The following is a 15,997-nucleotide window of genomic DNA, read 5'->3' as shown; positions in this document are numbered from 1 at the left end:
GTGTGTTAGAAACATGTTCAGCTATCTTCTCCCTTTTATCTTTCCAACTAGTTAGAAGGGTGAAAACATTTCTCCCCATCTTTCTGCTTATATTTTAATTAAGGAATGGCCATACCTCAGTGGGAGAGCATCTGCTTTCCATGCAGGGGGTCCCTAGTTCAATCACCAGCATCTCCCAGTAGGGCTTAGAGAGAACCCTGCCTGAAACCCTGGAGGAGCCACTGCCAGTCACTGTAGGCAATAGATGGACAAGTGGTCTGACTAAGTCTAATGCAGCTTCCTATGTTCTTCATTGAAAAACAAAAACAAAACCCTTAACAGAAAACAGCAGCTATGCTTCAGGTGCAACTCAGTTTCAGATCCTGATCCAGCAGTTGATCTGGCCAGTCAGCTAAACATCTATCCACCCAAGTCAGACAACAAAAAGCCAAGTTGCCTCAGTCACATTTCCCTTGCTGCCCTACCAGTCCCAATGGGTCCCAGCATCCTATTGAGCAGAATAATGCATCTTGCATGTTTGGGACCACCCTGCTCAATTTCCCACCACAGGCACCAGAGCTTCCTCATCGTGCTTGACCAGCACACTTCTAAAAATCATGTGAATGCACATTTCTTTAAAAAAAAAGTTTTAATAGTTTGTTGCAATATATTAATCTGTGATGCATGTTATCGTAAAAACAAATAACTAAAAACAAACACTTCATGAGAGCTGACAGTTGGTGGAGGGGAGAACCAGAGACTGTGAGAGAGGCAAGAGCATCCCTGCCTTTTTCCTTCTACCTGCCCAGAATGAAGACAGGGAGAGTGAATGGAGAAGGTAGTAGAACTCCCATTGCTTTGGTTCAATGGGGAGCAAGAAAGAACCTCTTGGGTGGCTAAGGACTGGGAGGAAAGTGGCTTGGCCCCAAGTGCTCCAAACCCCAGCTGCCACCTTTGCTCCAGCAGCTGCGGAGAGAGTGCCACTGGGTCTGCAGGCAATGAGCAAGAGAGAGTCTGTGGTGGCAGGTCTGGGCAGTGTCTTGGGTTCGAGTCGGGGCCCCCAGTTCCAGCTCCATTGGCCAGGAAGAAGGTACTGCCAGACTGACTGTGGAAATGCTGAAATTCAGAAGACAAGGGAGGGGCACTGCCTGGGGCTATAGCGTGATGACCGTGCCATCCTCCCGGAGGCTGCCTGCTCGGCTGCCCCGGATTGGGCTGCCACTGCCGCTGTGACTGTTCAGGGAGGGCAGCGAACCCTGGGAGCTGTAGAGGGACAGGCTGTGCTGCAAGCTCTCCAGGAGGCCGCCATTGGGGCAGCTGGCAGGCAAATCACTCTCAATCACCAGGTCACCCTCTTCGTCACTCTCGCCCTCTGCTGTGCTGCAATTGCTCAGGTACTGGGAGGCCGGGCTAGGTGTCTGCTGGCTGGGGGTGCTGTCCGTGGACACGCCAGAGCTGCCCGAGGCCTTGCTGCTGCGGATCACGTTGTTGCGCTGGTTGGCTGGCTTGACAGTGATGATGAGGTTGTGGCTGTTGGCCACCATCATGTCCGTGACCTGGTCCAGCGACTTGCCTGCCACGTCGATGCCGTTGACTTCCAGGATCTCGTCATTCACGGCTAGCAGCCCCGTGCTTTCTGCCAGGCCCCCCTTGACCAAGCGGGAGATGAAGATGCCAGGCACCTTCTCAACCCCGTGGGGTGCCACGCGCACGCTGACCCCATCCCGGATGTAGAAGCCAAGGGGCTTGTTGGAGCCGTGCTTGTGCAGCCGCACCCGCCGGTGGGTCTCGGGCAGAATGTCCACATCGATGATGGAGGAGATCTGGCGGAAGTCCTGCGGCATGCCAATCAGCAAGTGCGGCTTGGCCCGCTGGTGCACAGGGCGAAGAAGCCCCTTCTTCTTACGCTGCAGCGAGTTGGAGGCGAAGACGCTGGTGTCGGCTTCCGCTGCAAGGAGGAAAGAAAGCAAAGCAAGCACAGATCAGATGGGCAGGTCTCCACTGCTCAAGCCCACCCCTTGTTCCCCAGGTGTCAATTATCTCTCAACTTCATTGAGATTCTACTAGCCACCATATTCTACCTCCGCTGTCAAGTATTGGTATGCCTTTGAATACCACTTGCTGGGAATCACAGGCAGGGAAAGGGCTGTTGTGCTCATGTCCTGCTTGTGGGCTTCCCATAGATAATATGCTGGCCACCGTGAGAACAGGATGATGGACTAGATGGGCATGTGGTCAGATCCAGCGGCCTCTTCTTATGTTCCTAGTCCTCTCTTTTTCCCCTGTGCACCCATCCTGACTTCAACACAAATCAAGGGCCATCTCTATTATTAATAGTGCTTTAGGAACACACCCCTTCCACCCGCCATGATCAGTTTTGCAGCATTACCAAGCCCAGCGCTTCTTGTGCAGGATTGCAAAACCTGGCTGTGCAGCAGGCCCTCCTGCTCCCAGATTTCCCCAGAAATGCCCATGAAAGGGGACAGAAACTAGCTTTCAACCGTTTCCCCCTGACTGATATGAGTGTGGTGCATGAGCTATTTAACTTAATGAACCTAACTGAGTCTCGTTCATTTCAATGGTTCTACTCTGAGTAAAACTGCTGAATACCACCCATTGTCTGGTAAGCTCACTGAAACACTATACATCTTACGTTACGAGAATATGGAGCAGAAAGATCCATGTTGGGGTTATGATTGTTTGCTTATGGTTCAGAATGAATTACAAGTAAAATAAAATAAAAACTAGGGGAAAATAATTTTGCCCTAATGTACCACAGACTTAACAAACTTAACACTGAGCTGCTGAGTTTAGCATGGCACCCAGGACAAACACCCAGCTCATCCCCTGTTTTGTTCATATCCATAGTTCCTTTCTTCGTTGCTCTGCCAAACACATTATTGATTTGCTTGAATATTTTTATCCCTACTTTCCAACTCTTTAGGACCCCCAAGTTGTCTAGATGATCACAGACACTGTCAGCTACTGCTGAGGTGGTTGCCAGGCACTATAAATTTTTCTCTCTCATACCAAAGAAGGCTTTTCAACCAAACCTGTCTGCGTTTAGCCAGCTGATCTGTATCCCTTGGGATCTGCTGGTTCTCTCACAACCTTGGAATTTTTGAGACACTGAATGTTTCAGCATCATGGGAGTTAACAATGTTTCATGACAGGAGAAACATTTCCGGTTTACAACATCTGAATGCAAAAGTGTCTTTTTGGCTGGGGAGGAGGGGGGAAGTGGGACACCACTGTTTTGTGGTAGCGGTTTATATATAAACCCTGTGAGCAAGGAGCAGCACCAGAAATAACACAGGTTGAGACCCTAGTGTGCATTACAGAGAATGACTATATTTCCACTGAAATGTGAAGGGCTCTTACGGCATCCCTTTTGTAGTGCTCCCTATTGCCAGGGACGTGGGGTTGAGGAAAGGGGGGCCGACAGCAAAGGGGGTAAGTTGATCATACTTGGGCCCTGACAGATCATGACCGTGAGTGATGTGCCACTCCCTTGTATTATAACACCACATCATTAGGGACCAGAAGGCACAGCCAATGCAAAATGCTGAGCAGGTCTCATTCTGCTCAGCAGTGCTGACTCCCTCCTCACACACTTCTCTACCCAGGTCAGATCCTGACCCATGCCTAGATAGATGTACCTGCCAGTGCTGGAGAGGGAAGAGGAACCCAGCCCCTTCTGGGATTACCCACTGTATGCCAGGCTGGGATTAAAGGGGATATGAATAATTCAGTTTTAATCACACTTTGAGCTGTACTCTGCAGACTTAACTCTGTCGCTGCCAGCTCAGGCTCTGGTGTTCTCCTGCAGCAAAAGCAAAATAAAGGCTGTTCCAACAGCCAGACCCTAGAGCGGAACCTGCCAGTTTCCATGAGGTGCCCACATCTGAATTCCAGGGGAATTCATTAGGAGTAACTGGGACTCAGAACACACTGGTACAAATCAGAATTGGCTCTGAAGATCTGGTGCTGGGAGGTAGTGGGAGAAAGAGACAGGAAGACAGAGGCAGAGACCTTGTCCTCTTGCTATTTCCATATGCTAATTTATCAAATGCATGTTAATCTAAATTGGTTTCAGAGGAGTAAACAGACCATCACACACATACACAGAGCAGGAACTTGATATAAAATACTTGGGTTTATTATTTAAGATTGTCAGTCCCAAATGCTAAATCTAGTAAAAATGCATTTAAAGATTGAATAAACTGGAGGAGAGGAGAAATATGTCTTTTTAATCACCCAGTTTTGACCCTGCAGCAGGAATGGGGACCTTCCAGGTAATGCTCACTACATCTCTTGCCATGCCTGGTCATTGGCCGTATGGGGTGAGGCTGATGGGATCTGGAGGGCCACCGATTCCCCATTCCTGCCCTAGAGAGTAAGCAAAGACTCTTAAGAGCTCTCTCTTCTGCACTGTGAGAAGCATATCATGAATGTCCTCTGTGCAGTCTGCAAGCAGAGGGCTTCAAATGACCTCTTATCAGTTTGTCACTACGGAAAGGCAAAAGGCATTGTTATCTCAAGATAATATGACTTGAGAGGACAGGCACTGCAGAAGGCTGAATTAAGAAGTTTTGGGATCTGCAGAAAACGGGATGGCTGATTCAGCAGGGGGCACTCTTTTCTACTCTGTTTTCCTCCAGGGATGCCTGCAGGGGACCCCTCTACCATCTGGGCACTATTTGTCACTGCATGCCAACACTGCAGGGAATGCTGTAGGGACATGAGAGATACTAAAGAACTGGAAAGGCTTGAAGGGCTGTCAGGCTGGAAAGAGGCTCCTTGCAAGGAAGAATTTGCTCCCTGGGGCTGCACCAGGGAGAAATCAGCTACAGCCAAAATGAGAATTTGCAGTTTGGGTGGGGGAAGAGGGATTCCTCTGAGATGCCATCCAATTCAAGAAGTCAGAGGCAATTAGTTATATGGGTTTTAGCTGATAAACAACTTGTTTTGCATAAATCTGCACATGGGTAAACAGAATCATTCTGAGGATGATGGGTTAAAAAAAACTACAATTGCAGTGGGTAAATTGGGCTTCCCCAACCTGCTGCCTTCCAGAGGTTTTGGATGACAATTGTCAAGTTGCCACTTTACCTCTTTACCTGTTGTTCCCCCACCCCATCTTCCTTCACTGAAATAAATAAATTATCTCTGTATGCACACCCTGAAGAAATGTGCTGCACATGCCTATGCATCGCACCTAGCTGGGTGGACAGTTCACCCAGCCCCCTAAAGAGGCCAAATATATTTGTGACAAGCAACAAAATGGACCTGAAGAAACAGGAAGAGTCTGAACAGGTCTGTGGTTTTAGTGCTGTTGAAATGTCTGTAATATCTGAGAGAAGAGAGGCACCTGGGACCTAAACTCGTACATACTTACACACCCCACAGCAATCCCAGAAGCCGGTGCTAGTAGAGTTTTGGAATCCCTGCACAATCTACCCAGGGGAGCATGTCCAATTTCACAGCCTGGTCCCTGCAGCTTTGTAAATTAAGCCCACAGAAGGAACCGCCCCTGGCCTCAGCTCTCTTTTTATGAGCCTCCGTTCGCTTTTTTAGTCATTTGCAGCGTGGAAGACAAAAAACAACAACAATCAACCCCCAGCAACAACTAGTCATTGACAAATTTATCTTGCTTGGTTGCCTGGAGAAGACTCTGGATTGCCACAGGAGACCAGATGGGTGATGTGTTTACAAGCCTGCGTCTGTGACAGATGGCCATGCACAAACACAAACACACTCAACAAAGTCAGTGTACTACACAGGACAAGAAACTTCTCCAAGTGGAAGGGAGAGCAGCCTTGCCATGTCCCTATCCTTAAGTGGCACATCCCTTCTTCTACAGAGCTTGTCAGATGGAGCTCCAGTGTTATAAATATCACACAGTGTTTTTGGCGCAGTGGCTTATTTTTAGCCCAGGGAGACTGTGCAGGGCTGTGGAATCTCTCTCCACCCGACCCCACCCAGCAACCAGTCCAACTAGTGCCACCTCAGGTTTTGCAGGACCCTTGAGCAAGAAGCCCTTCGTGAGCCTTCCTTCTGGAATAGGTCCTCTCTCCTTTGCACCTTGCACCATTGCCCAGTCAGTTGCCCTCTCTCTCTGAGCCGAATTTGCAGTGCTGCCCAGAACAAGAGGGATAGCAAGGTGAGTGGAGAGTTTTGACCCTTCTCCTTGATTGGTGATAGAGAATAAGAATAAGAAGAATTTTATTATTTATACCCTACCCATCTGGTTGGGTTTCCCCAGCCACTCTGGGTCTCCCCTGCATGCAGAAGGTCCCAGGTTCAATCCTCAGCATCTCCACGAAGGGCTCAGCCTGAAGCCCTGGAGAGCTGGTGTTGGCCAGTGTGGATAATATTGAGCAAGATGGACAAAGAGGCAAAAGATTCCTATCTTCCTATGAGGAGGAAGAGAAGCATAGCCAGCCAAGGAAAGACCTGGCAAGAGGTCCTGGCAAATGCCCAGCAATGCCAATCCTGGTGCCAAGCAACCAGCAGCATTGTACTTGGCAGCCCTGCAGCATCTTCTGTCCTACGAAGGCAGCCAAGAGCAAAACCGCAGGGCAGAGGAGAGCACAGGGGGCAGAGGGAGGATGCATAAGGTGCCCAGGTGTCCTGCTCTACAGAGGACAGTTTTGTCCACCCCAAGTCCAATTCAAAGATGAAAAATCATAAGGGTGGGGGGAGAATGGGGATCAGGGGCCTCAAAGTCTCCCATCAACAGTAAGCACTTGGACAAGAGAACGAGCAGACGCATTGATCACCTGGTTACAGTCTTCCACACTACGGTGACATGCATTTCTATTTTCAACAAAGTAATTATTTCTAATTTTTTTATTCTTTCTAAACCTGCATCTATACAGATAAATTAGCATATGAACACTTTATGCAAATTGGCACTCTTCTTCTTTCTAAAGCAATGCACCTTAAGGATGCACTTCAAGATCTGGCTTAGCAACCTTCGCTGGGCTGTGGCTGGTGAATCAGCCATTGAGCAGGAGGCTTCAGGTAAGAGAGGGAAAAGAGGCCTTTATTACGGCCATTTGCAGTGGGTGTTGAAAACATCTGCAGCAGTCAAAAAACAAAACCAGGCAGTAATGGCTTCGCTGTACAGGAGCCTGGATATTCCTGGGTGTTCAGCAGTAACGCTGGCATTGTCCCCAATGTTTCATTCATCTCTTTCCTGCGACCTGTCATCCAGCCCTCAGAAGAAAAGCTTCCGGTGTACAAAAACAGATTTGGTGGCTCAGTAAAATGAGCTTATGCGGTTTGCCTAATTTGCATAGTTTATTCTGACAGGAGATTTTGGCACTTCTGGTTTCAAGTTTCAAGGAGCTTCGATTTCGTTTGTTGGTATGTTCAGTTGGCAGAGAACAACAGAAATATACACTCTGCTCTCTGAAGTGGGTGAGTGTGGTTCTAGCACTGGTACAGCAGACTAACCGCAGAATCCTATACCCACTTCCCTAGGAGTCAGCCCCACTGAACTCAATGGAATTATGTATGAGCAACTGTGCTGTTGGGTCTGGGCCTTGGGGCCACAATCCAGGTTCCCCTAAACAACCTTCCAGAGAGAGGCAGTCGATGGAGGCAGCAGTAAACAGACCCATCATCAACACCACAGCTGCCTGGACCAGTGCTGGTCACTATGGAATCATTACTTATTTTTTATAGTCAGTGGTCAGCCAGCCAAGCACGTGTGTTGCTACATATACCACTTTTAAGAACATATTATCCTTTTCTGCAACAAAATTTTACTTATCCCCAGGTAAATGCATAGAGCATCAGGGTAGCAGAAGCAAACTCCAATTTATTCCTGTGGTCATGAAGGTGCTAGGATTTAAGTGAATTTTCAAAGTATCAAGTTTCACATGCTCAGAGTATTTCTTGCTTTATTATAACCATAATTTGAAAACTGCCCCCCCCCCCAACTTCTAACATATCAGGAACATAGAAGCAGTTATAAAGCATGGAATGGTGATTGGAATTGTTTGGGGACAAAGAGCAATGTTAACTGTGCTTCAACAACTGGCCTTCAAAAGTCCACAACATTCAGGTTCTAAATTTGCCTCCCTGCACAGGTTTGGGTCAGGATGTCTCTAACTGGTTTTTACAGTTTAATCTAATCTGCAAACAAGCGAGGGGTGGGTGGGGATGATTTGGTGAAGCTATTCAAGGAATTGTTATTGCCTTACAAAGCCCAGAAATAAGCCAGTCTGGAGTTCCTGTGAGTTGGCTGATGGAGACGATGCTCAAGAAAGCAAATGTCTTTCTCATTTAGAATGAAAATCTGCCCTATCTGCTGCCCACTACTAACCTTAAGAGAACATGAATGGACAAGATGGGGAAAAACAGGGAAAGATCAACCTGGACACAACCATTAGCCAAACAGAAGGCAGCTATAGGGAGCTTGCTCTGTCCCGTCTTGTGAGAAACTAAGAAGTTGTGTCTGGCTGAGTTAGCTTTTTTTCCTCCACCTGTCCCAATCTCCTTTCCGTTTGTGCTGTGTCTTTTAGAATGTAAAGTTGAAGGCGGGGAAATCTTATTATTGATTGTTGTAAGTAATTATGGGAGCCTTTTTTTGGCGGAAGAGTTAGGTAAAAATACTTTAGACAAACAAACAAAGATGCTGTTAGGCGAGATTCAGATACAGGAAAATCTCATTTTTGTCCTTTAAATAGATTTTGGACACAGAGCGTTGCTGTCTCAGGACTGCAAAAATAATTTCTGGATACTGTTCCTTATCAGTGTTGTCTCTATTCAGCAGGGCCCTCCATAACACCCACCAAACTGTTCTGCCTTTGAAATGGTTAGGAAATAATCCATTGTTGTAATATCTGAGTACCATCAACTTAGGCACAGACAGTGTAATTCTAACCAATTCTATTCAGAACCAAGTCCTATTGAATCAGTGGAGCTTACTCCCATGTAAGGGAGTGCTAGGATTGCTTACTGGGGAGAAAGTTCTACTGAGCTCAATGGAGCCTACTTCTGAATGGACATGGTTAAGATGGCACTGATGCCCTCCATCACAAAGATCCACAGCCTGAGCATTAAAAGCACCACATGCATAGCACATTTCCCACTTCCACAATTACACTCTAGGTGTGCAGAATCTGGGATCTGGCACAAAATTCAATTTCTGAATATTTGAGCTTTTCTTTGCTCATTATATTTATACCCTGTCTTTCATCTGTCACAGAACTCAAAGCAGCATACATTAGGGGTTTCCAAACAGTGCTACATTTGCTTAGTTTCAGCAAATGCACTGCATTGTGTGCCTTTGTTGCTGTTGCTAAAAATCAAGTTACTAGTCCTTCTACCTACAAAGACAAATTAAAAAAGACAAGTGCATAGAGGTGAATGAGGTCTGACTAGTCAGAGGAGGGCTGAGTGGGACTTTTAGTTATTGATGGCAGTTTTGTTGCTTTGTACAGTTCCTTATCTTTTCTCCTGGCTAGCAGAAATTGATTAGTGTCTCTCTCTCTCTCTCTTGCACTCACACACAAACTTTCACACCCACAAACACAGAGAACAAAACTCTCTATATCTTATCTTATTTGGAGAATTTTAGCATACTTCATTTCTAATCCTGATCTCAAGGCATTCTTGCCTCTGCAAGTAATGGTGGTATTGTGGTTAGATCATGATCTAGGGAAATCCAGGCTTCAGATTCCCAAGCCAGCTATAGCCTACCCACCTTGCAAGGCTGTTGTGAAGAAAAAATCAGTGGGGGAAGAAAACAATGTATACTGCTCTGAGCTCAACACTCCCTTTAGTTCCTTGGGTGGGTAACGGGCAAGATAAAATTAAGTACTGTATTTTTCCGTGTATAAGACTCTATTCCCCACCCCCACCCCAATTTTTCAAGTTTAAAATTGGAGGTTGTCTTATACATGGATAGTGCATAGGGGGACTGGTGCTTGATTCATTCCCAAAAAATAGGCGTCGTCTTATACATGGGGGCGTCTTATACACGGAAAAATACAGTAAATAGAATAAATTAGCTGGATTAAAATGAAAGTGAACTCTAGCCCCCTCCTTAAGAACCTTCTTACCACGTTTCTGGATGATAATCCGGAGCAGAGGATTGGCAGATGACAGAGCCTTGTGGTAATTGTCATCGTTGTTGATGGGCAGCAGGTCTCCATGGATATCCGTATACCCAAGCAAGACATCCACGCAAGGGATTTGGTGGACTCTCTGGATCAGCTGGTAGAATTCCTGGAAGCCACCCGCAGTAGAGCGCTTCATGGCAAAGCGGCGATACTCAGCATCAAACTGTATAAAAGGAGATGGGGGCCAAATGTAAATCAGCAAGCTGCTAACACGTCCCAGCAAATTCAGGGAAAGACTTGCAATATATGGCAACTGCCAGCCTTGCTGCTGCCAAAGGACTTTGGACTCTGCTTCAGTAGGTCAGTATTCCCTCCCCAAATCAAGGCTACCCTTTTGATTTCTCAGTCCTTGTCTTTAAGGGGGGGCGTGTTATGTAGCATCCTTAACAGATATGCCAGGGAGTTAAAACTGCTAGCTTTAATGCAGATGAAGTACAAAACTGCTAAAGTCTTTTATTTACTCCTGGTAAGTAGAGTACCAACTCATTTAGAAGTGGTTATAAGGGATCAGTAAGCTCCTCTTCATGCATTTGTTATCTTGCTTGCTCTCATCTCCTGGGGTCTCTGCTAGGAGACAGGAATGATATGCCTCCCTTCTCCACCTGCACAATGTGCAGGTACCACACACAGTATTATTTACACATAGCCAACTACTTGAACATAATGACTGAAGTGGAGAAAAAAACTCCTCTTTACTTCAGAATGTACCAGTTAAAGAATGTTCTCATTAACCAACTGCAGATACATACCTCAATCATGTAACCAAACTATCATTTGGGGTGAGAAACAATAATATATATATATATATAAAATATTATGATTTGTTTATTATTATATTTGCTGTTGCTTTTCTTTTATCTCATTATTTTTATGGTGCAGTTTTTTAAAAAATAAATCTGGAAACGGCTCAGGGTCTCCTTTGGGAGTCCAAAAGGTAAGGTAGACATTTACTAGAATTGATCAATCAATAAACATATTGACAACTTCACATATAAATAAAGAGCTTTCTACATGATGGCTTCTCCCCACATCCTGCCCCCCTGCAAAAAGGAGAGGATAGTTTTCAACACACTGTTGTAATGCTGAAAGAATTACAAGCAAAAGGATGCAGGTTCAAACTCAGGCATCTTCCAGTAAGTCTAAGAAGGACTTCTGCCTGAAACCCTGAAGAGTCTCTGCCTGTCACTGCAGACAATACTGAGTAAGATTAACCAATCAACTGACTTGATATAAGGCAGCTTCCTCTGTTCCATCTGAAACTCAGAGGTATTGCTCCTAATTAATACAGACACACAAAGGAAAGACAAACCTAAAAGGGGGGGGTGTTAGCAAGGAGGAGGATGCTCATATAGGACACAGAAGAGCAGAGGTGAAAAACCTGTGACCTTCCAGATGTTAGATGGCAGCTCACATCAGTCCCAACCAGTACAATGGTACCTCTGGTTGCAAACGGGAGCAGAACGCAACCCGTGTTTGCACATCTGCGGGTCGCGATTCGCCACTTCTGCACATGCGCATGATGTCATTTTGCGCGTCTGCACATGCACGAGTGGTGAAACCCAGAAGTAACCCTTTCCGGTACTTTCGGGTTGCCGCAGGATGCAACCTGAAAACGCGCAACCTGAAGCAAACGTAACATGAGGTATGACTGTATAGCCAATGGTCAGCAAGGATAGGTACTGTAGTCCAGCAACATCTGGAGGGCCACAAAATTCCCATCCCCGATGAATAGATAAGTGCATTGTGGAAGGATATATCTAGAAGCAGCAGGGAATATTTTGGGGAAGGTGCCTGGATTTCCTACCATCCATAAGAAAGATTTACAGAACTGTGAATGGCCAGCAGCATTTCCCTTTCCAACTTAGTTCTGCCCCTTGTCACCTCCCAGCTCCCCAATCGAGCCTGTATGAGTCTAGGTGCACAAGGCAGATCACAACTTTTGAAGCAGCTTCCTTCTTCAGTGGGGTGTGTGGGTGGGCAGCCTTTTTTCTGTCAAGAATCCAGCAGTGGGCAGGGTTGGAGTCAAAAGTGGCTGGGACCACAGTCAAAGGTTGTTGGGGACACCCTCATTTCCCCCGGTTTCTCCTATCCTTGTCAATCATATGAAATTGGGCCAAGGGTGCAGGTTTCCCATCCTCTGCCCTACAGGAACAAAAAGACACCTAGGCCAGCCAGGAGAAAAGCCCAAGAGAGATGCTGCCTTGTGTGGGTTGTCAGACTGCGTTTTCACAAATCATGTACTGTTACAAAACCTTATCTGAAGGACCCCACAAATGGGGCGAATCCCCAAATAAGAGAAATACAGTGGTACCTCGGGTTAAGTACTTAATTCGTTCCAGAGGTCCGTTCTTAACCTGAAACTGTTCTTAACCTGAAGCACCACTTTAGCTAATGAAGCCTCCTGCTGCTGCCGCGCCGCCGGAGCACGATTTCTGTTCTCATCCTGAAGCAAAGTTCTTAACCTGAAACACTATTTCTGGGTTAGCGGGGTCTGTAACCTGAAGCGTCTGTAACCCGAGACACCACTGTAACATCAGTTCTAGTAGGGTTGAGAGCAGGGCCGTAGCTAGGGGGTGGTGAGGTGGTCCCCTGCCAGGGACACAGGCGAGCCCCCCCCCCCCGCAAAAACGGGTTAAAAGTATGTCCATAAATATATCTATAAATAAAAATATTGATTGTTGCCTCATAAGAAAAAGTTTTAAATAGTGGGTGAATTGAATGGGGGTGGGTTGGAGAAGAGGTGGAAAGAAGAGCTAATTTGTCCGTGGCTGGGGGTGCAATCTGGACGGTTCTGCCAAGGGCGCAAGATCATCTGGCTATGGCTCTGACCGGGAAAGGGGGAGAGAAGGACAAAAGCAGGTGAAAACAATACCAGGCACTTGCTCCTATTTGAGCTGGACTATTCTATCCCCCTACAGCAGGGGTAGGAAACCTGTGGCCCTCCAGATGTTGTTGGACTCCAACTCCCATCAGCCCCTGCAACCATAGCCAGTGGTTAGCAATGATGGGGGGTGCGGTTCAGCAGCATTTGGAGGGCCACAGGCTTCTTGCTTCTGCCCTGCAGTTTCATCGACTGATGAGTTTTTGATATTGTCAGATTCTAATTATATTTGGAGGCCGTTTTGCATACCAGCTCAGTATCCTCTATGCTGACCAATGGCAGCTCTCCAGAATTTTAGGCTGGCACCTTTCCGGGCCCTACCTGAAGATGTCAGGGTCCAAACCTGGGATCTTGTCAAAGGATTTGTGTTCTTAAAGGCAGGATATACAGTGGTACCTCAGGTTAAGTACTTAATTCGTTCTGGAGGTCCGTTCTTAACCTGAAACTGTTCTTAACCTGAAGCACCACTTTAGCTAATGGGGTCTCCTGCTGCCGCCGCGCCGCCAGAGCACGATTTTTGTTCTCATCCTGAAGCAAAGTTCTTAACCCGAGGTACTATTTCTGGGTTAGCGGAGTGTGTAACCTGAAGTACATGTAACCTGAAGCGTATGTAACCCGAGATACCACGTAAATTAGAGCAACAAACAGCCTATTAAAGCCAAACAGGGAACCTTGCATAATGCCTGCCAGGTTATTCCCACACTCAGCTTGGCATTGTCCTCTGCTCTGACTGCCACCATCTCTCCAGGGTCTTAGGCAGAGGTCTGTCCCATCACCCAGACCTTTTAACTAGAAATTCAGGGATTCATCCTGGGACATTTTGCATGCAACGCACGTGCTTTACCAAATAGCCATGATTCCTCATTGGACTTAAGTCAGGGGATGCTCCAGAAATGCTGTATATAATCTGAGGTGTGCCTGTCTGTCCCAGCCAGTTGCTTGTGGGAAAATTCTGACCCTCTAAAGAGAACAACAGATTTAATCCCAAGGGAGAATTGATGTCAATCGTCAGTAGAATTCTAAGAAAGACCAGTTGGGTTCTGCAACCTCCAGTCTGAAGTTGGAGATCTGTCCTCGCGTTTGCAATGCTTATTTGGGGAGGGAAATACATCGTAAAGGATCTCTCTCCGTTCTCTATTACTGCTCTCTCGAAGACACGTTAATAAACCCAAGAAGACTGAACTGCATACCTGCTGACCCACCACGTATCCCACCTCCCTTCACTTCCAAATTGGGTTTAACGCTAGATCAATATCCGGCTCCACCGATTCCTTGAGGCATCCCATCGCTTCCAGAAATCAGCTCAGCATCCCTCCGAGGCCCGATGCTAAATAGCCACGGGTCTGATGCCCGGTTCTGGTGCTCCCGGTTCTGGTGCACCATTGCATAACCGGCGGAGAACTCTGGCATCCCTCGGTTCCCTTTCCCGGGAGAAGGAGGTTTTCCCGCACACATACTCCGCATCGAAGGCAGAAATCCCCACGGATCCGAGCAATAATCCTCTGCTGGCAGTCTCCACACTGCCGAAGGATTGGCGGGGGGGGGGGGGCAGCATAAACAATCGGCCAGTTCCGCCATCCACTAGGCCAGGCTAGACGCGCACAGCAGACACCCGGGACAGGAAAGAAAGCGGGGGTGGGTGGGGAGGGCGAGAGGCGTCGCGCAAGCCCGTCCAGTCGTGGGGATGGTGCAAACCTGACGTGTGGGGGGGGGAGAGACGGTGGCGGCAGCTGCCCGGTGCACCTGCTGCAAGCCGGATCAAGGCTGCCCCCAGCAGGGCGAACGGGCCCCCGGCGTGACCTGGGCCCCAGCGACATGAGGGGAAGGGGGCGAGCTAGACGGACCTCGCGTTTGTGGGTCTGGAAAACCACTCCCGAGCTGGAGAGGCTGCAGCTCCGGCGCCGCCGATGCGCAGAGCTTGCCCTGCTGCTGGTGAGCACATTCCCCCTCTTTCTCCCGGGCAAATCAGCAGCAACAGATTTGCCCCCCCCCCTCTCTCTACCTCGCCGCCCCCCACCCTGGGGGCGGGCGCGCTCACCTTGCTCTTGACCTCGATGACGGGCTCCGGGCTGCGCGCCGGTGTGCGGTGGTGCTTGGCCATGCTGCGCCGGGCAGGGCAGGGCAGGGCCGGCTCGCTCCTCCCGCCCCGCACTGCTACTGCTGCCGCCGCTGCTGCTCCACCAGCAGAAACAGCAAACAGGAGAAGGAGGCGGAGGCCAGGAGAGAGAACTCACCGGCCATGACGTCAGCCCCCAGCAGGTTGGGGGGATGCCGCGCGATTGGCGTAGGCCGGCCGAAGAGGGCGGGCTCAGAACGTCCGCGGCGCAAGGATGGAAGGTTGCTGACAACGTCGCCTAGGTAACCGGGGCCCGGGGCGTTCCAAGGTGTATCCGACGGCGCGAGATCAAAAGGAGGGCGAGTTGGACGGCAGTTCGCGCGCGCGGACGCTGGGGGAATCCGCCTCCCCGGGGTTGTCTGGCTTCTACATGAGGCAGGGAGGTCGAGCCTTCATTAGTTAAGTGCTGTAATAGCCTCTGCTTGTTGCTTTTGTTAAGACCGTCGTTAGGTTCAGAATTAACAGCAGATGTAGCTGCCGTTGCTCTAATAAGTGCAAAAAAGGAGGTACTGCCTGCAGCCTCGGAGCTCAAGGCAGCTGCACACGTTCGTTTTGCAGCCATTCTAATGAGAAACGCAGTGGGGAAGAAAGACTGATAACCTTCTGGCTGCCGTCCAAGCTCTGCGTCGGGGAAAGATGGAACATGAGGGGCAGGACGGCGGTATAGGAGACTCTCAGAGCCTTGCCAGTGAGTAGCAATAAGGAAATGGATTGGAGGCCCCTTTTGGTGGCTGGTGCACACAAGCACTTTCTGGCAGCAGAGAGACCCATACAAGTGAACCCACACCCCATGAGGATGCATGGACACGACTTCTGTGCTACTCACGTGTCACTGTGCAAGTAGTATTCTGGAGTTGCAAATATAGTGTAACTTTCTTTTGGATA

The 15,997-nt window shown here is 48.2% G+C and overlaps 1 protein-coding gene across 1 annotated transcript; it reads right to left on the bottom strand.

Moving 5' to 3' along the window:
* Positions 1 to 613: 613 nt before the first annotated feature.
* PARD6A (par-6 family cell polarity regulator alpha) lies at positions 614 to 15,787 on the bottom strand. Its single transcript, XM_083514837.1, has 3 exons — positions 15,035 to 15,787; positions 10,056 to 10,278; positions 614 to 1,927 (listed from the first exon to the last, which is right to left on the bottom strand). The coding sequence occupies exons 1-3, from the start codon at positions 15,095 to 15,097 to the stop codon at positions 1,134 to 1,136; spliced, it is 1,080 nt and encodes a 359-aa protein (XP_083370963.1). The 5' UTR covers positions 15,098 to 15,787; the 3' UTR covers positions 614 to 1,133.
* Positions 15,788 to 15,997: the final 210 nt, after the last annotated feature.

Source organism: Podarcis liolepis, assembly GCF_965112155.1.
Source record: "Podarcis liolepis genome assembly, chromosome: 7".
Lineage (NCBI taxonomy): Eukaryota > Metazoa > Chordata > Lepidosauria > Squamata > Lacertidae > Podarcis > Podarcis liolepis.
The sequence above is the reverse complement of the archived record's forward strand: the minus strand, read 5'-3'. Positions and strand labels throughout refer to the sequence as shown.

Bases quoted from the DNA above. Each gene is read 5' to 3' on its own strand.
- PARD6A (XM_083514837.1), bottom strand. From the start codon at position 15,097: ATGGCCAAGCACCACCGCACACCGGCGCGCAGCCCGGAGCCCGTCATC. The intron at 10,279-15,034 runs GTGAGCGCGCCC...CCTTTTATACAG, and splicing joins TCATCGAGGTCAAGAGCAAG to TTTGATGCTGAGTATCGCCG. The intron at 1,928-10,055 runs GTAAGAAGGTTC...TCCTCCTTGCAG, and splicing joins GATTATCATCCAGAAACGTG to CGGAAGCCGACACCAGCGTC.